This window comes from Apus apus, chromosome 23 (genome assembly GCF_020740795.1).
Source record: "Apus apus isolate bApuApu2 chromosome 23, bApuApu2.pri.cur, whole genome shotgun sequence".
NCBI lineage: Eukaryota > Metazoa > Chordata > Aves > Apodiformes > Apodidae > Apus > Apus apus.
The window spans coordinates 1,637,601-1,656,179 of NC_067304.1; the positions used below are offsets into that span (position 1 = coordinate 1,637,601).

At 55.6% G+C, this 18,579-nt stretch overlaps 1 protein-coding gene across 5 annotated transcripts in view; it reads right to left on the minus strand.

Moving 5' to 3' along the window:
* Positions 1-18,502, minus strand: part of LOC127393773 (cryptochrome-1-like) — a 43,181-nt gene extending 24,679 nt beyond the window's left edge. The window contains exons 1-13 of one of the 5 annotated variants that reach the window (XM_051639209.1): positions 18,325-18,502; positions 17,470-17,624; positions 15,042-15,148; positions 14,716-14,954; positions 13,863-13,979; positions 12,120-12,267; positions 10,757-10,897; positions 8,393-8,563; positions 7,532-7,684; positions 6,673-6,824; positions 5,019-5,116; positions 3,922-4,032; positions 1,083-2,292 (exon numbers count right to left, since the gene is read on the minus strand). In XM_051639209.1, coding sequence (XP_051495169.1) covers positions 2,129-2,292; positions 3,922-4,032; positions 5,019-5,116; positions 6,673-6,824; positions 7,532-7,684; positions 8,393-8,563; positions 10,757-10,897; positions 12,120-12,267; positions 13,863-13,979; positions 14,716-14,954; positions 15,042-15,128 — 1,581 coding nt within the window. In that variant the 5' untranslated portion in view covers positions 15,129-15,148; positions 17,470-17,624; positions 18,325-18,502 and the 3' untranslated portion in view covers positions 1,083-2,128. Of the gene's footprint in view, positions 1-1,082; positions 2,293-3,921; positions 4,033-5,018; positions 5,117-6,672; positions 6,825-7,531; positions 7,685-8,392; positions 8,564-10,756; positions 10,898-12,119; positions 12,268-13,862; positions 13,980-14,715; positions 15,149-17,469; positions 17,625-18,324 lie in introns of those variants that run through there. The other 4 variants (XM_051639207.1, XM_051639205.1, XM_051639206.1 and 1 more) reach the window with 4 other exon arrangements.
* Positions 18,503-18,579: the final 77 nt, after the last annotated feature.

An 18,579-nucleotide genomic window follows, 5' to 3' on the forward strand; every position in this document is an offset into this window, starting at 1 on the left:
CCAGGAGAGCTGGGGAGGGACTTGGGACAAGGGCAGGGAGGGATGGGATGAGGGGGATGGATGAAAAGTAGAAGAGGGAGATGGAGGTTGGACATGAGGAGGAAATTCTTTGCTGTGAGGGTGGGGAGAGCCTGGCCCAGGTTGCCCAGGGAAGCTGTGGCTGCCCCATCCCTGGCAGTGTTGAAGGGCAGGTTGGATGGGGCTTGGAGCAACCTGGGCTGGTGGGAGGTGTCCCTGCCCATGCAGGGGGGTTGGGACTGGATGATCTTTAAGGTCCCTTCCCACCCAACCCATCCCATGCTTCCACAGCTGCTGATGGTTCTGTCTCCTGGGAGCAGGTGGTTCCCAGGACTCCCAGGGAAGCTCAGCTGACACAAAGCTCTCCAAGGCAGATGAGGTTTAGGTAACCAGAGACCAGCCCATTTCAGGCTTGATGGCAATGACCACACCTTGAAACATGAGGCAAGAACCAGTTTCACATTCCTGTGGCCACCTGCCCTGGGCTCCAGCACTGCAGGTGGAGATGCAGCCAGTCCCTTTGATGGCAGGAAGGAACCCAAGTAAAGAGATGGTGGATGCCAAGGAGGCTTCAGAGCAGCAGTCACCCTCCCCAGAGTCACCACCACTGCCTTGGCCTCCTCATCAAGCTGCCTCCCACTCTGGTCCTCCTTGCTGATCATTGGGTTTGCTGAAGAGCTAAAATGTTGAGTAACATCAGCTCCTGCAGGAGCTCGATGGGGCAGCAGGAAGGTGTGACCAACCTCCCAGGTGGGTCTGACAGCCCTTGAAGTGTCTGTGTTTACTGGAGAAGGCAGTGGCCCAGCTCTGCTCCCTCACACTCCTCCCCAGCAGGTCCTGCAGGTCACCAGCAGTGCTGGGAGATGCTGCTCTCAGCAGCTTTTGGCCTCCACCCAGTGCAGGTGAGTCCTGTGCTGCTTCTGCTCTGGCTCCATGGGTGCTTTCAAAGTGAAGGAGTTTGGGTGCCCTGGGTTGCTGCTGGACTGGTCTTGCCACCATAGAGGTTTCCATAGAGGACCCACAGGTGCCAGTTGTGACACTCTGATTATTCCAGAGACCTTCACTTCTCCCATCAGAAATTCTTTTTATTTCTTTAAAAAAAACAAACCCCACTCAGCTCCAGCCCAACCCCACCCCTAACAGAGATCATTGACTGATCCAACCTTGTGAACCTTCATGATGAGACACTCCCATGGAAGGGTGACTTTTTTAACAGGAGCTACATGATAGAGGTTGTATCTACCCACCCATCCAAGAGGAATGAGCCAGGGAGAAGAGCTGAGCTGCAGGGAGTTGTGGCCCAGCCCTGACTGAGGGACACTCCTTGCAATGTTCTTGTGAGGGACCAGCCTCCAGGACCCAGGTCTGTGGGAAGTGGTGTCAAACATCCCTGGGAACCCCCCAACAAAGCCTGGTTTGCATCCCAAAAGAGCTTCCTGAGAAGATGGAGACAAGTGAGATGATGACACAGGTTGAGGGGCAAGATCTGCTCCAGCTGCTCCGTTTTGTGACTCCATCATGTTTACTCATCAGTGCTAATTAAGGAAACCAGGCCATAGAATGGGGCTGCAATGGTTGGGCCACAGGGATGGTGGAGGGACTGGAACACGTGTCTGCTGAGGAAATGCTGAGAGACCTGGGGCTGATTAGTCTGGAGAGGACAAGGCTGAGAGGGGATCTTACAGGACAAGGGGTGGGTTCTGCTCTGTCTCCCCAAACTGGGCACTGGCAGCAGAAACTCTGAACCTAAAACCCATCTCTGAACATCTCGAACCCTCTGTCTCTACCAGATTCTGCTACTCATGGGGGATCATACTCATGTGCAAATGTTCAACTGATTCTTCTCTGCCCAGACTGGACATGAGGAGGAAATTCTTTGGTGTGAGGGTGGGGAGAGCCTGGCCCAGGTTGCCCAGGGAAGCTGTGGCTGCCCCATCCCTGGCAGTGTTGAAGGGCAGGTTGGATGGGGCTTGGAGCAACCTGGGCTGGTGGGAGGTGTCCCTGCCCATGCAGGGGGTTGGATCTGGATGATCTTGAAGGTCCCTCCAACCCAAACCATTCCATGATTCCCTGATCTGCAGGGCAAGGGACCCAGTAGATCTTGCACAGCTCAACTCTCCTCTGGGTCTCCCCCTTGGCCATTTTTTGGCTCCCCAAGGGCAGTCTCTGATGGGACCTCTGTTTGTTCTCTCATCCTGGTCACTTTTCCTCTTGACACGTTTTCTTCAGAGTGGTCACGTTTTACCTTCATTTCCATGGGGTCATCTGTATCATCTGGGGCAAGAAGGAAAGAAGAAGTCCAGTCTGGAGATCCACCTCCAACTTCAGAGCAACACCCCATGGCAGCAGCAGGTGAAGTTCAACACACACCAGAAAATGCTTCTAATCACAGGCAACGAGAACATGAGGGTGGGAGGAGGAGCAGGAGGCAGCACAGAACAGCATGAGGAAGAGGAGGAGGAGGAGGAGGAAGAGAGAGAGGAGGAGACAACAGCATGAGGAAGAGGTGGAGAAGGAGGAAAAGCAGGAGGAGAATGAGGAAGAGGAAAATGAGAAGGAGGAGGGAGCAGGAGGCAACAGCATGACCAGCAGGGAGGAGGAAGAGGCAGCAGGAGGACACAGCATGAAAAGGAGGAAGACAAAGAGGATCTGTAGAATGAGGAGGAGGCAGAAGGAGACAACAGCATGATGAGGAGGAGCAGGAGGAGAGGGAAGAGGAGCAGCAGAAGGAGGGGATGGAACAATAGGCAACATTGACACAGCAGGAAAAGGAGGAGGAAGTAGAGAAGCAGGAGAAGAAGAAAGAGGAGGAGACAGAAGGAGACCACAGCATGATGAGAAGGAGGAAGTAAAAGACAAAAGAATGAAGAGGATGAAGCAGGAGAAAAATGCATGAGAGGGAGAAGGAGGCAGCAGGAGACAAGGAGAGGAGGATGAGAAGCAGGAGGAGGCAGCACGTGAGCACAGTGGCTACAGCTGGAAGGTACCAAGGTGCAACCTCCTGGACACATTGTACACACAGGACCTGGAACAATTCCATCCATCTGACCACAGGAATGAAGCAGGAACACTTCAAGATCCCCTTGGATTTCTGTAACATCTCCTGAGGCTGCTGGAGAACTTGAAACCCCAACCCTTGGCTTCACTTCCCCCCCCCCTGCAGAGGGTCCCTCTGAGGCCAAGAGCTCCTCACAGGATTCCAGTCTGAAGAGCACAGAGGCCACCCCAGGGAGACGTTGGGGTGGTTGGAGGTGCCTCATGAGCTCAGGCTCCCCCAGAGCCCCCCAGGCTTCCAGCCTGCCCTGGGAACTCCCAGGTTGTGCTGCAGCTGCTTCACCTCTTCAGCAAACCAGGGCAACAGGCAAACCTGGAGCAGATCAGCTTCTCCAGGGCTTTTTGCTCATTAGTGCTCAGAGGGGATCTCAAATCATTCCTGCTTCGGGGCAAGGGAGAAAGGAGAAACAGAAGTGCTCTGGCTGCAGGGGCTGCAGAGATTGCTGCCCCTTGGAGATGCCCCTGGGGCTGAGGAGCCTGTTTGGGAAGCCCTCCAGAAGGCAGAGAAGGCCTGGGTTTGGGGAGGCCAAAAGCTGCCACCCAGCCAGCAGGGAAGGGACACTCCTCAGCCTCTGGGGCTGCCTCCTGGGACACGAGAAGATGGTGTTGGTAACCAAGAGGAAAGGTGTCCTGGAATCATGGGATGGGTTGGGTGGGAAGGGACCTTCAAGGTCATCTAGACCCACCCCCCTGCACGGGCAGGGACACCTCCCACCAGCCCAGGCTGCTCCAAGCCCCATCCAACTGGGTGGATTGAGAACACAAGACAAAGAATGGAGGTGACCACAACCCCAGCCCCTGCTGCAGGTGGTGGCAGCCTCTGGTGGCCGCAGGGTGAACAGCTCCTACCTCTGGTGAGCTGGGCTGTTCTGTGCTGCTCCTCCCGGACCTGCTGCATCCTCTGCAGGTTGTGAGCACTGGCTGCGGTGTGGTTCACCATCGGGAAGGGGTAATCCTGGCCTGGGGCAACAGGGAGACTGGAATTTATACACTGAGCAAGGAGGTTTCACTGGATTTATATCAGGGGAAACAACTCCAGCTTTGCCTAAAATAATCATGGGATGGTTTGGGCTGGAAGGGACCTTCAAGATCACCCAGTTCCAACCCCCTGCATGGGCAGGGACACCTCCCACCAGCCCAGGCTGCTCCAAGCCCCATCCAACCTGCCCTTCAACACTGCCAGGGATGGGGCAGCCACAGCTTCCCTGGGCAACCTGGGCCAGGCTCTCACCACCCTCACAGCAAAGAATTTCCTCCTCATCTCCAACCTCCATCTCCCTCTCCCACTTTTCATCCATCCCCCTCATCCCATCCCTCCCTGCCCTTGTCCCAAGTCCCTCCCCAGCTTTCCTGGAGCCCCTTCAGGCACTGGAAGGTGCTCTAAGAGACTTCAAAGATGCATCAGAGCATGAGTCAAAGCACAAGATGTTCTGATACTATTTCAAGAGAGCCAAGCATCTGACACAGATAAATGCAAAGTCAGCAACTTGGAGGGATCAATATTTTTAGAACATGAAGTTGAGGCAAAAATAAATGCTCTGAAGTCAGACTCCAGTAAAAAAAAAACTTTGAAGGTGGATTGACAGAAGGTCAAACTCATGGTTTAAAATGGATGAAAATGGAGTAAAATGGACTTTGGACAGAGGGTGGTGAGACCCTGGGACAAGTTGCCCAGGGAAGCTGTGGCTGCCCCATCCCTGGGGGTGTTGAAGGGCAGGTTGGATGGGGCTTGGAGCAGCCTGGGCTGGTGGGAGGTGTCCCTGCCCATGCAGGGGGTTGGGACTGGATGATCTTGAAGGTCCCTTCCAGCCCAAACCATCCCATGATTCTATGACTAATCCATGTTCAGAAGATCAAATCCTGACTCCTGCTGGCAGTGAGATGCTTCCACCTCATGCTTGTGATTCTTTTGGCCAAGATCCTCAGCAAGGATCCAAAGGAATTACCTATGATACATCCTGCTTCCTTCTGCTCCTCCTCAGATGCTGTCCAGGGCTCATAGATGTACTTGGAGGAAAAGTTCTTTAGTACAGGCAGGTATTTCCTACAAAACAGGAACAAGAGGAGCTTTTATACAGGTTTTTCTATTTTATTTCTAGAGAGAAATACTCATACACTGAAGAGAAGTGGAAACCAACCTCTGCCATGTTCATTCTTGATCATATTGATGCCACAACCAGTGGAAAATCCCTGATTCATGTTGCACAAACCCCCTGGTTTAAGTTCTGACACCTCCAAGGGGTGACACTTTCCACGAGTCCATTTTACAGGACAGAATTAGTGGCTTGATTTCCATCTTACTTCAAGTTTTGAATGAATCAAAAATATTTGGGTTTGTCTGTGTTTATAACATTCTAACTGATCCAAACCTTAATTTCCAAAACCATCACCCACTAAAGAGAAAGCCTTTAGTACCTTGTCTAGAGAGGAGGAAAATGAGGCTTTGGACCAAAAAGGACCCAGAGTGGGGAATAAAATCAAAGTTTTAGCTGAAATCCATCAGAGACACCAACAAAAGCAGGAAATGTGGCCCAGGCTGGAGCAGGGGGAGATGTAGGAAGTTCTAAAGTCCTCCAAAAAGAGGAGTCAGGCTGGTGGTCAAACACGTTGCTGGAGGCACCAGGTGCTCACAGGTCAATACAATCATCACTCCTGATGCCATGGAATGTCTCTTTGCTTCTTTGGAGACCTTAGAGCACCTTCCAGTGCCTGAAGGGGCTCCAGGAAAGCTGGGGAGGGGCTTGGGACAAGGGCAGGGAGGGATGGGATGAGGGGGATGGATGAAAAGTGGGAGAGGGAGCTTGAGGTTGGAGATGAGGAGGGAATTCTTTGGTGTGAGGGTGGTGAGAGCCTGGCCCAGGTTGCCCAGGGAAGCTGTGGCTGCCCCATCCCTGGCAGTGTTGAAGGGCAGGTTGGATGGGGCTTGGAGCAACCTGGGCTGGTGGGAGGTGTCCCTGCCCATGCAGGGGGGTGGGTCTAGATGACCTTTAAGGTCCCTTCCCACCCAACCCATCCCATGATTCCAGGACACCTTTCCTCTTGGTTACCAACACCATCTTCTCGTGTCCCAGGAGGCAGCCCCAGAGGCTGAGGAGTGTCCCTTCCCTCCTGGCTGGGTGGCAGCTTTTGGCCTCCCCAAACCCAGGCCTTCTCTGCCTTCTGGAGGGCTTCCCAAACAGGCTCCTCAGCCCCAGGGGCATCTCCAAGGGGCAGCAATCTCTGCAGCCCCTGCAGCCAGAGCACTTCTGTTTCTCCTTTCTCCCTTGCCCCGAAGCAGGAATGATTTGAGATCCCCTCTGAGCACTAATGAGCAAAAAGCCCTGGAGAAGCTGATCTGCTCCAGGTTTGCCTGTTGCCCTGGTTTGCTGAAGAGGTGAAGCAGCTGCAGCACAACCTGGGAGTTCCCAGGGCAGGCTGGAAGCCTGGGGGGCTCTGGGGGAGCCTGAGCTCATGAGGCACCTCCAACCACCCCAACGTCTCCCTGGGGTGGCCTCTGTGCTCTTCAGACTGGAATCCTGTGAGGAGCTCTTGGCCTCAGAGGGACCCTCTGCAGGGGGGGGGGGGAAGTGAAGCCAAGGGTTGGGGTTTCAAGTGTCCCACCTGATGTAGTGGCCCTGGGGGTCCGTGCGCTTCCCAAAGCGAACTGGGCAGAAGATCCGTGTGTACTGGTGGAAGAAGGCACTGGCTGAGAGCCACATCCAGTTCCCAGCATTGATGCTGTAGTCAGCATCCAAGAGCAGCTCCTCAAACACCTGCACTTCAGGGATGGGGAAGAGAAAAGAGAGAAAGCCCCCTGAGGTGGCTCTGCCTGCCAAAACAACACCCCAAGCAGGCTGGGAGGTGAAGGGTGAAGGTTGGGACTGTCCTGGGGGATCCTCTCCCAGGGAACCATGGAAGGTTCTCCAGCCAGTTGGTCAGACAGCCCAGAATGTCCTTTGGCTCCAAAAGAAAAGGGAAGCACCAGAAGCTGCTCTGCAGTTGCAGTGACTGGAGCCCTTCTTGATAAGGTGTTCACTGCCCACCTGGGTCAGCTGAGCTGCTGCTGCAGGAGCTTTTTTGGGCTTGTTCCTCTTAAAATGGTGAAATAAAGAACTGGGAAGGAGCCTGGTGCTTCTCCCCATCCCTCCTGGGGTCAGGCAGGAACGGGGCAGGCTGGACTTAGGCTCCAGAGAGCAGGAGAAACTCTCCCACCACTCCCATGTGCACAGCTTTGTGGAGCACAGGAGGCAAATTCCCAGTTTTCCAGGCCTGAGGATGGATGCTGCTCCTCCCCAGCCTGGAGCACCTTGGATCCACGTGCATGATTCCCACCTTCCCCCTCTCCCAGCCCCTTCCAGGCTGGGATTCCTGCTGAGGGTCAGGCAGGACGTCCTGCCCTGCAGTCCCACCTCCCACCTGCCAGGCTCATGTTTCATGGGTGCCCCTCAAGCTCAAGGAGGAAGAGAGAAGAAGCCCAAACCCAAGACTGAACCTTCATGCCCTCTTCCCAGCTGATCCACAGGTCCCCCCGGGTCAGGAAGCAGGCGGCAGCGTGTCGGGCCAGGTGGTGGATCCAGCCCTCCTGGCGCAGCTGGGTCATGATGGCATCAATCCATGGGAAGCCTGTCTGTGCCTGGGGCAGAGGGAGAGATCAGCCCTCCTGACACTGGGCTCAGAGCCATCAGGGTTGGAAGGGACCTCTGGAGATCACCCACTCCAACCCCCCTGTAGGGCAGGATCCCCTAGAGCAGATCCCACAGGAACACATCCAGAGGGTCTGGGGTGTCTCCAGAGAAGGAGACTCCAGCACCTCCCTGGGCAGCCTGTCCCAGGGCTCTGCCACCCTCACAGTCAACAAGTTCCTCCTCATGTTCAGCTGGAACCTCCTGTGCTCCAGTTTGTGCCCATTGCCCCTTGTCCTGTCACTGGGCACTGCTGGGAAGAGTCTGGCCCCATCCTGCTGACACCCCTGGAGATATTGGGGAGGGTTGATGAGATCCCCCCTCAGTCTCCTCCTCTCCAGCTGAACAGCCCCAGCTCTCCCAGCCTTTCCTCACAGGCAGGTGCTCCAGTCCCCTCAGCACTTGGGGGCCCTGCCCTGGACCCTCTCCAGTAGCTCCTTGTCCTTCCTGACCTGCAGAGCCCAGAACTGGACCCAGTTCTCCAGAAGGGGCCTCACCAGGGCAGAGCAGAGGGGCAGGAGAACCTCCCTGACCTGCTGCCCACCCTCTCCTTGATGCCCCCCAGGAGCCCATTGGCCTTCTTGGCCACCCAGGAGCCAGCAGGGAACAGTCCCAGGGCAACAGAGATACTGGACAGCCGTGGTGACACCTCCTGTTACCGTTTTCCACTTGTGGAGCTGCTCTGCGTCCTCGTACCAGCTGATCTGGAGGCAGATGGGGTTCCCAGCCATCCTGGTGAAGTTGGGTGTGGCTGATGCCACCGTATAGAAGAATTCCCTCCACAGAAGCTGCCCTTGGAGTGACACTGGGGGCAGAGAGTGATCCTTGGCCTGAGAAAGACATGAGGTGAAAGCTTCAGATGATACAGACCACAATGGTCTGAGAAGATACAAGCTGAGGACACGGTGGTGGTTTTATCCATAAGATCTATGGAATTAGTCCCAAGGGTCTTTGCCCAGGGAAGCTGTGGCTGCCCCAGCCCTGGCAGTGTTGAAGGGCAGGTTGGATGGGGCTTGGAGCAACCTGGGCTGGTGGGAGGTGTCCCTGCCCATGCAGGGGGTTGGATCTAGATGATCTTGAAGGTCCCTCCCAACCCAAACCAGTCTGGGATTCTTTGGTTTTATGATTGTCAGGCCCATTAAATGAAGACTAATCCAACCACACTGCTGGTTTCGTGGCACTTTCCCACACAAGCCAAAGAAACCAAAGATCTGAAGCACTGCTCAACGCCCAGGAGCAAAGCTGAATTCTGTTGGACCTCAGTGTCCCCTCAAACCTCCTCCACCTGCCTCCCAAACTGGTCTCACTCTGGGATTTCTGAAACCAAACCTGTTTATTAACATCACCACTGCTCAATTAGCAGAATTCAGGTGGCTCAGCCATTGAGAGACTCTTAAGCAGGAGGTTCAGGGAAACCTTGGGTTCCTTGGGGTGTCCTTAACCATTTCTTAAGAACCCAACAGGTTTTCAGGACTTGCTTTTGGCTCATAGAATCCTGGAATCATTCAGGTTGGAAGGGACCTTCAAGATCATCCAGTTCCAACCCCCCTGCCATGAGCAGGGAACCCAACCACTAGACCAGGTTGCACAAAACCTCATCCAACCTGGCCTGAAAAACCTCCAGGGATGGGGCATCAACAACCTCCCTGGGCAACCCATCCCAGTTCCTCACCACCCTTAGAGTGAAGAATTTCTTCCTAATATCTCACCTAAACCTCCCCTCTCTCAGTTTAAAACCATCACCCCTTGTCCTGTCACTGTCTTCTCTGATGAAAAGCCCCTCCCCAGCTTTCCTGGAGCCCCTTCAGGCTCTGGAAGGTGCTCTAAGGTCTCCCTGGAGCCTTCTCCTCTCCAGGCTGAACACCCCAACTCTCCCAGCCTGTCTTCACACTCCTGTTAAAACTTGTCTGAGATGAAAACAGAGACTTTCTAGAAGCAAAGCTGCTAAACTGATCCCCAACTTCAACACCAGGCAGGTGTCTTCAACTCCTGGAGCTTCAGGAGGGTCTCATGGGCTTCCCTGCTGCCTCCAGGTCTCACTGCTCCTAATTGATCATGGTTCTAAAAACTGGGACAAGCCGTAGATGTTCACAGGTGTCACACACACAACACCCCCCCAACCCCCCTCCCAGGTGTCACACAACACACACAAACCCCCTCAGGTGTCACACAACACACACAAACCCCCTCCCAGGTGTCACACAACACACAAACCACCTCCCAGGTGTCACACAACACACACAAACCCCCTCAGGTGACACACAACACACACAAACCACCTCCCAGGTGTTACACAACACACACAAACCCCTTCCCAGGTGTCACACAACACACACAAACCCCCTCAGGTGACACACAACACACACAAACCCCCTCCCAGGTGTCACACAACACACAAACCACCTCCCAGGTGTCACACAACACACAAAGCACCTCCCAGGAGTCACACAACACACAAACCACCTCCCAGGAGTCACACAACACACACAAACCCCCTCCCAGGTGTCACACAACACACACAAACCCCCTCCCAGGTGTCACACAACACACAAACCCCCTCCCAGGTGTCACACAACACACACAAACCCCCTCAGGTGACACACAACACACACAAACCCCCTCAGGTGTCACACAACACACACAAACCCCCTCCCAGGTGTCACACAACACACACAAACCCCCTCCCAGGTGTCACACAACACACAAACCCCCTCCCAGGTGTCACACAACACACTCAAACCCCCTCAGGTGTCACACAACACACACAAACCCCCTCCCAGGTGTCACACAACACACACAAACCCCCTCCCAGGTGTCACACAACACACAAACCCCCTCAGGTGTCACACAACACACACAAACCCCCTCAGGTATCTCACAAACCCACACCCCCAGGTTCCACAGCACCTCATGAGAAGACAAAAGCAAAGCAGCATTTTTTGAGGCACCAGATCCCCACCAAGATGGCCCGGGTGGTAAATCCCACCTGAAGATTCTGGATTTGGGAGCAATTCTCTTCTTACCTGAGCATAAATGTTGGCCAATCTATAGAAGAAGGTACGAACTGACAAGCAGCCCAAGCTGAAGTAGGGGCTCAGGCCCGTGGTGCTTGGAAGCAGAGAATTGGGGATTGTCCTGGGTTTGGTAAAACTTGCCACCCAGCCCTAAAAGGAAACAGGAAATCCAGGTTCAGGCAGGAGGAGGTGACACGTGTCCAGGGGGTGAAACATGGAAAAGCTCTTGGCAGATGGGTTCTGGGTCACAGAGGCTGGTTTAGTTGAAGGGGAATAGATTAAAAGTGGAGGAGGGAGCTTGAGGTTGGAGATGAGGAGGGAATTCTTGGCTGTGAGGGTGGTGAGAGCCTGGCCCAGGTTGCCCAGGGAAGCTGTGGCTGCCCCATCCCTGGCAGTGTTGAAGGGCAGGTTGGATGGGGCTTGGAGCAGCCTGGGCTGGTGGGAGGTGTCCCTGCCCATGCAGGGGGTTGGGACTAGATGATCTTAAAGGTCCCTTCACACCCAAACCACTCTTGTGATTCTATATCATGCCCATCCTCCCAACAGGGATGCTGTCCCATCAAGGACATGAAGCCTTGAGGCCAGGCTGTCACCCTCCTCCAACACCTCCACATACATGGACCTTCTCCAAGCCCAACGTCAAGACCATGTCCAACCCATGGGTGCCATGAAGCTCTGCTCTCCCTAGAGGACCAGGTGGTTTTGTAGCACAGGGAGGAGCTCTCCTGGTCCAACTGCACCTCACTGGAGGTCTTTTCCACTTCATGAAACTGGGGGTGGGTGAAACATCTTAAAAGCAGCCAGCACCAAGGCAGGCTGCCCAGAGCTGAGCCCTGTGGGGAACAACCCAGCTGGAGCTGGAAGAGCTGAGCAGTGTCTTGAGGTCTAGACATGACCAGGCATAAAAGGACACTGACCTGACATGGAGCACCTGCCTGTGAAGAAAGGTTGGGAGAGCTGGGGCTGTTCAGCTGCAGAGGAGGAGGCTGAGGGGGGATCTCATCAACCCTCCCCAATATCTCCAGGGGTGTCAGCAGGATGGGGCCAGACTCTTCCCAGCAGTGCCCAGTGACAGGACAAGGGGCAATGGGCACAAACTGGAGCACAGGAGGTTCCAGCTGAACATGAGGAGGAACTTGTTGACTGTGAGGGTGGCAGAGCCCTGGGACAGGCTGCCCAGGGAGGTGCTGGAGTCTCCTTCTCTGGAGACATCCCAAACCCTCTGGATGTGTTCCTGTGGGATCTGCTCTAGGGGATCCTGCTCTAGCAGGAGGTTGGAGTGGATGATCTCCAGAGGTCCCTTCCAACCCCCACCACTGTGACCTCAGCCCATCCAGAGCCACCATCAGCACCACGTGAAGCCAAGGCTGACCTGGTCAGTCAAGTGTCGCTCCAGGCGCCGCAGCCCCTCGGTCTCCCCTCCTCTCCAGGGGGAAAGGTTCTCCAGGGGGATCTTCAAATCCACAGGGAGAGGCACCCTGTAACACCCAGCCAGGCCCGGGTCAGGGGGCCTACATCTCCTGAAGTGGAAGAAAGACCTCTCTCAAAGAGGAACCAGAGCCAGAGGAGGGAGGAAGAACCTGCCCATGGCAGCACCAAGGTCTCCTCTGTCCCAGCACAGCCAGGGTGCCAGGGCAGGAGAGCAGAGCCAGAGAGCCCAGGCTGCACCTCCTGGGGGAGAAAGAGCTTGTCCTGCCATCATTCTGGGTGATTCTGGCCTCAACTAGGGGAGGAGGAACTGACCCAGCAAATGATGGGGCTGTGAGCAGCTGGTGCAGGCCCCACAGCTCCAACACCCCTCACTTCCCACCTGCTCCCTCTGGTGCCTCCTCTCCAGCTTCCCCACCTCTCATCCAGCCCTAGGTAGGAGCCAAGAGCCTCCTCAAGCTCTAGACACAGTTATGGGGAATGGTCACTCTGGGAGATGTGGCCACAGGGAAGGAGGCAGCTCAGCTCCCTGGGCCACCTCCACAGCTACTCTCTCCTCACCAAGGTGGGGGTTCCCCAAGCCCACCTCTGAGCAGTCCCCCAAGACCTCAGCTGCTTCCCCAAGGGATGGAAGAGCATCAGGATGTGCTTTTTCCCCCTCCCTGTGAAACATAGAGGGGGAGCATCAGGCATGAGGACTCCTCAAAGCCCAGGCATGATCTCAGATAGCAATGGAGACCTTTCTACTCACCTGAGCAACCTGAGCTCAGCTCTGGTGGAGACACCTACAAGGGAAGGGGCCTGTGCAGCTCTCAGAGCCCTGACACAACACAGGCCTGCTGGGAAGCAGGTGAACCACTGATCTCTCATCAGCCTTCATTTTTCCAAGTGCAAACAAACAAATTTGGGCAAAAATTGGAGGGGGGGGAAGAACCCACCCCAACCCAGGGTGAGAAAAAAAAATCTAGGCATTGAAATATTCCAATATTTCCATGGGTCTTATCACTGGGGGATCACTGAGGACAACGTGCTGGAATTCAAAGGTTCCCCCCAAGATGGGAAGCTCAGAGCCTTGGTCATCAACACAGAGCTGAGGTGACACAGGAGGCACCTGGCTCAGGTGTCCCAAGTGCCTGCAGTCCCATCCCCAGGGACCAGCTCTCTCCTAACCCAATCTCACCTCCCTTTGGATCCCTGACCTCTCCTCATGCAGAGCTAAACATCCTGAGCTTCTTCTCAAGTCCTGGGAGACATGAGCTCAGCCCCTCCTTCCCACACAGCAGAGAGGAGGGAAGATTGAAAACCAGAAGGGACCAGTGTGACCATTGCAGCAAAATCCCTTCATAAAACAAGCAAGTGGTTCATCCAGTTCCTGCCCTAACCCTTGATTTCAGAAGAATATTGAGCAAGCCTTTGTGAGAGACCTGGAGGTCTTTATTCTTTGCCCTGTTCAACTCCTACATGCCTTCAAAATGTGTCTCAATGAGCTGTGGAAAAGCTGAACTCCTTGGGTTGTGTCACTTTCCCCTCCTGACAACAGGATCCCAACCCTTGTGCATCAACAACCCTCCAGGCACAGGAATCCCCACCCAAAACACCCAAAACCCCCCCAGTTTTGGAGCCCTGGCTCTTAGTTTTGGGCAGAGGAAAAGGATCTGCCACTTCCTGCTGGTCAAGTGGCACTTACTGGAAGTCTTCAGCTGTGACACTTCTGACTGGCACCTCCGGGTCACCCAGCAGGGACAGAATGTGAAGGAACCTCTTGTAGGTCAGGGGAGGATTCCCACCGTTCAGCTCCAAAATCCTACAAGTAAATCACTTTTCACCATAATAGAAACCAGGAATCATTGAATCCCAGACTGGTTGGGGTTGGAAGGGACCTTCAGGATCACCCAGTCCCAACCCCCTGCATGGGCAGGGACACCTTCCACCAGCCCAGGCTGCTCCAAGCCCCATCCAACCTGCCCTTCAACACTGCCAGGGATGGGGCAGCCACAGCTTCCCTGGGCAACCTGGGCCAGGCTCTCACCACCCTCACAGCAAAGAATTCCCTCCTCATGTCCAACCTCAAGCTCCCTCTCCCAGTTTTCATCCATCCCCCTCATCCCATCCCTCCCTGCCCTTGTCCCAAGCCCCTCCCCAGCTTTCCTGTAGGCCCATGGATAGGAAGGTGACAACCCAGCCTCCAACTGGGTGAGAACCCAGTTCTCCAGCAAACAGCACCATGTTCACCTCAGATAGCTTAGTTTTCTCCAAAAGAACTTATTAGGGTCCAGAAAGATCAAAATAATTGACCTTTTCACCCTGATTCTTGATCAATTTTCCTGAAGACATCTCAGTGGTCTTGAGTAACAGAGCCCTGGGACAGGCTGCCCAGGGAGGTGCTGGAGTCTCCTTCTCTGGAGACATCCCAAACCCTCTGGACGTGTCCCTGTGGGATCTGCTGTAGGTGACCCTGCTCTACAGGGGGGTTGGAGTGGATGATCTCCAGAGGTCCCTCCCAACCCCCAGCACCCTGGGACTTTGGGGCAACCACGTACCGTTGGGTATTGTACAGAGTGTGGCCCACCAGAGAAAGCACCTCAAAGCCCAGCTCATCTCCCAGACGTCGTATGTTGGCCTCCATCTCCTTGTAAAATGGTTCCATCTCTGCATCCAGAGTCACTTGGGTGATCTTCCACTTCTGGACGTGATCTCTAAGAACAGGTTCATACTCTCCTTGAAGAACCAGCAAGCAGGAACCCAGCTGACACAAGTTCTTCTGGAGATCTTCCAGGGACTGCAGCAGAAAATGCCACCTCAGGGTCCCCATGTGCATGACTGAGGTCATGAACTTCCCATCCAGGATGTAGACAGGGTAGATGACCTCTGAGGACTCCAGGGCAGCCAGCAGGGTTGGGTTGTCATGGAGCCGAAGTCCCTTCCGGAACAGGTGAATGGTGTGATGTGACATCCTGGCTCTTCTCCTCAGACCTGCTCAAGGAGGGAAGGGTTGGCTTTCAGGATACACAGGGTTAATTAACAACTGGTAATTAACTATCATAGGATCATGGGATGGTTTGGGTTGGAAGAGACCTTAAAGATCATCTAGTTCCAACCCCCTGCATGGGCAGGGACACCTCCCACCAGCCCAGGCTGCTCCAAGCCCCATCCAACCTGCCCTTCAACACTGCCAGGGATGGGGCAGCCACAGCTTCCCTGGGCAACCTGGGCCAGGCTCTCACCACCCTCACACCAAAGAATTTCCTCCTCATCTCCAACCTCCATCTCCTTCTTCCACTTTTCATCCATCCCCCTCATCCCATCCCTCCCTGCCCTTGTCCCAAGCCCCTCCCCAGCTTTCCTGGAGCCCCTTCAGGCACTGAGCCCCCCCCAAGTTCCCTTCCTCACTGACAGGACAGTTGGGGTGTCAAGGTGGAACAAGGCACATCAAAGCACAGCCCGACCAAGGGGACTCGTGGTGTTGCCAAGTGTCAGGAGAAGCCCTCCTGGCTGCAAAGCAGAGCTGGGTGCTGGGAACTGCACAGTTACTCCTTCCCCAAGGCAGAGCTGATGTGGGGACACACGAATTCCCCTTCGAAAGGAGCTCAGAGGCCAGGCAGGAGGGCTGGGGGCTCCGGGTGGGTCTGAGCCCCCTCCCACAGCTGCTGCTCCGGGGATGGAGCAGGAGCAGCCCCAGGAGCCAGGGCCCGGCTGCCACCTCGTGTCTGCACCAGCCCCTGCAGCACCTCCCAGCTCTGCAGCCACTGAAACGCTTGGGTTGGAAAAGACCTTTGAGATCCTCCAGCCCTGCCAAGGCCACCACTGCCCCACGTCCCTCAGCACCTCTCACAGACTCCATCTCCAGCCCTGGAGGATTAATCACTCAGGGAAGAAATGTCTCCAGCCATGCTGGGCTTTCTTCCAGCTTTGGAAGAACACAGGCTCTTCATTCTGGACTCACAGAGGGGAAACCAGTTAGAGTAGCTGTACAGACACTGTGAAAGCCCCATTAACTCTGAATGGAATTATGGAATTGTTTGGGTTGGAAAAGGCCTTAAGATCACCCAGCCCAGCCATTAACCCAGCACTAACTCATGTCCCTCAGCACCATCTCCAGGGCTTGGGAACCCCTCCAGGGATGGGGACTCCACCTTGGGCAGCCTGGGCCAGGGCCTGACAGCTCTTTTTGGGAAGAAATTACTCCTGAAATCCAATCTAAACCTCCCCTGGGGCAACTTGAGGCCATTTCCCACCTAGAAGAGGGAAGCTCAACACCCCACATCCAAGGCAGGTCCCCAACTCCTCTGATTCAATCATTACCACCCAGAGAAGGATTAAGAGATTAAAGATCAGCCAATGAACCAACCAACAACCTCTCATCCAGTTCAGCTCCTCCTGCCAAACCACTCTCACCCCTTCCCAAATGGCTGCAAGAGGGACCCTTGTCCCCAGCTCAACCTTTACCAGCCTCCTGACAGGTGGGATGATTTCTTTGGGGGACACCCCAAAACACTCACCAGCCTCACCCAGACAAACCCAGGCTGTGACACAGCCCATGGGAACCCCCCAGCACGTGGGAACTGCAAGTGGGGGGTTAGTGGGGGGCTCTGCCCTGCACCCCAGCTCAGGCACCCCCCAGCCTGGGAGAACAGGAATAACCAGGTGACCTGCTCACTGCTCAGCATTTTTGGGGTGCAAACCATGCAGAGAGGGCTTAGAGGAGCCCCCTGCATCCCCTGGCAGGACCAGTCTGCACCAGTGGCCTCACCGAGGGGCTGTTCTGAGTTGAGGAGCTTTGTCTTGGGGAAGAAATTGCTCCTAATACCCAACTTAAACCTCCCCTGGGCAACCTGAGGCCGTTTCCCACACAGGAGGGGGAAGCTCAACACCCAGATCTGAGGTGGGTCCACAACTTCAAGCCTTTGGGGCTGTCCCAAGCCCCATGGGGGGCACCAGGCCAGGCCTAGAAGGGACCCAAGTGGGCTGTGGGGCTGAGATGAGGGGCAGCTCTGGAGATGCCAGCACAAGAGGAGTGGGGAATCAGAGCTGGCAGAGGCTCCATGAAAAGGGGCTGGGGGACACCAGGGTGGGAGTGAGCCCAGAGCCAAGGGGGTGTTGGGGCTGGATGGGGAGCTGAGACCCATCCCTGGGTGGGCAGGAACTGGGGGGGGGGTGGCTGGTGTGGACCTGGCAGTGCTACTGGTGGTGCTGGAAGGGAGGTGGTGGCTCAACACCAAGGGGTGCACTTCAGGAGAGGTGACACCATGACAGAAAGCTGGAAAAAAACCCCAAATTAGACAACTGGGTCTTACCTCAGGGGTTCCTGGCTGGTGCTCTGGGTGCTTTACAGCATATGGATCCCAAAAAGAAGATGTCCCACAGCTGCTGCTCACAAGACACACATTCCTCCCTGCAGGAAGATCTGCTGGAGGGTCACCCCCCGGGTCCAGCCGAGCTGCTGCTGCTCCTAAAAGCATGGAGAAGTTAGTTGCCCAGGTTTAAACACTTCTAAACACCATCAATATTCACGTGGAGGCGGATTCTGCACCAAAGATGGCTTGAGAGGCTTTTGTGTCATTCCTGAGGGAGGAGGATCTGGCAGAGCAAGATGGGACGTGATGGGACAAGGCCCTGGAGCTGGGGAGGAAACTTTTAACAGTTTGATTTCCTCTGTGGGCACTCTTGATCCTCCAGGGAAGTCCAGCCACGGGGCTGTGCTGGGCTGCTGGAAGGGGCAGTGATGCAGTGACAGAGCTTCAAGCCCCCGGGGCTGCCAGCCTGGAAGAAGCAGCCACGACCACCCTCTGGAAGTGGGGGCTTCTGAAGCAGAATGATTGTCACCATTAAGTTGTTTGAAGGTGTTCTGACCTGAGACCAGGCCCTGAGCTAGGATTTAAGGAAGGCTTTGGCACAGGTCGGGTTACACAACCGAGCTGCTGGGGACACAAAACCTCTGGGCCGTGTTTCTGCTTCTAGCAGCTCAGGTGCTGAAGGGCTGCGTGTAGCAGCTGATCCCAAATAAAAAAAAGGCATTCACGAGGCAAAAAGCCCCAAACCCACCCGCCTGGAAGGGCTCGGGGAGCCCAGGGGGGTGTCCCGGAGGTCTCGGCCCGGCCCCGCGGGGGGGGAGGCCCAGCCCGGCCCCGCTGCCCCCGGCCCGGCCTTACCTGCTTCTGCCCCGGGCCTGAGGAGCCCGGTTACACAACCCTGCCCGGGGGAGGGGGAGGGAGGCCGGGCCAAGGCACCGCGGCGACGCAAGAGGCTCCGTCACCGGGCGCTGCCCGCTGAGCCGGAAAGCGGCTGGAGGCGGGGGGGGCCGGGGCGGAGCGGCTGCCCTGCCCTGCCCCTGCCCCAAGTCCTGCCCCAGCCCCAAGTCCTGCCCCTGCCCCAGCCCCAGGACCCCCAGCCCCAGCCCCTGCTCC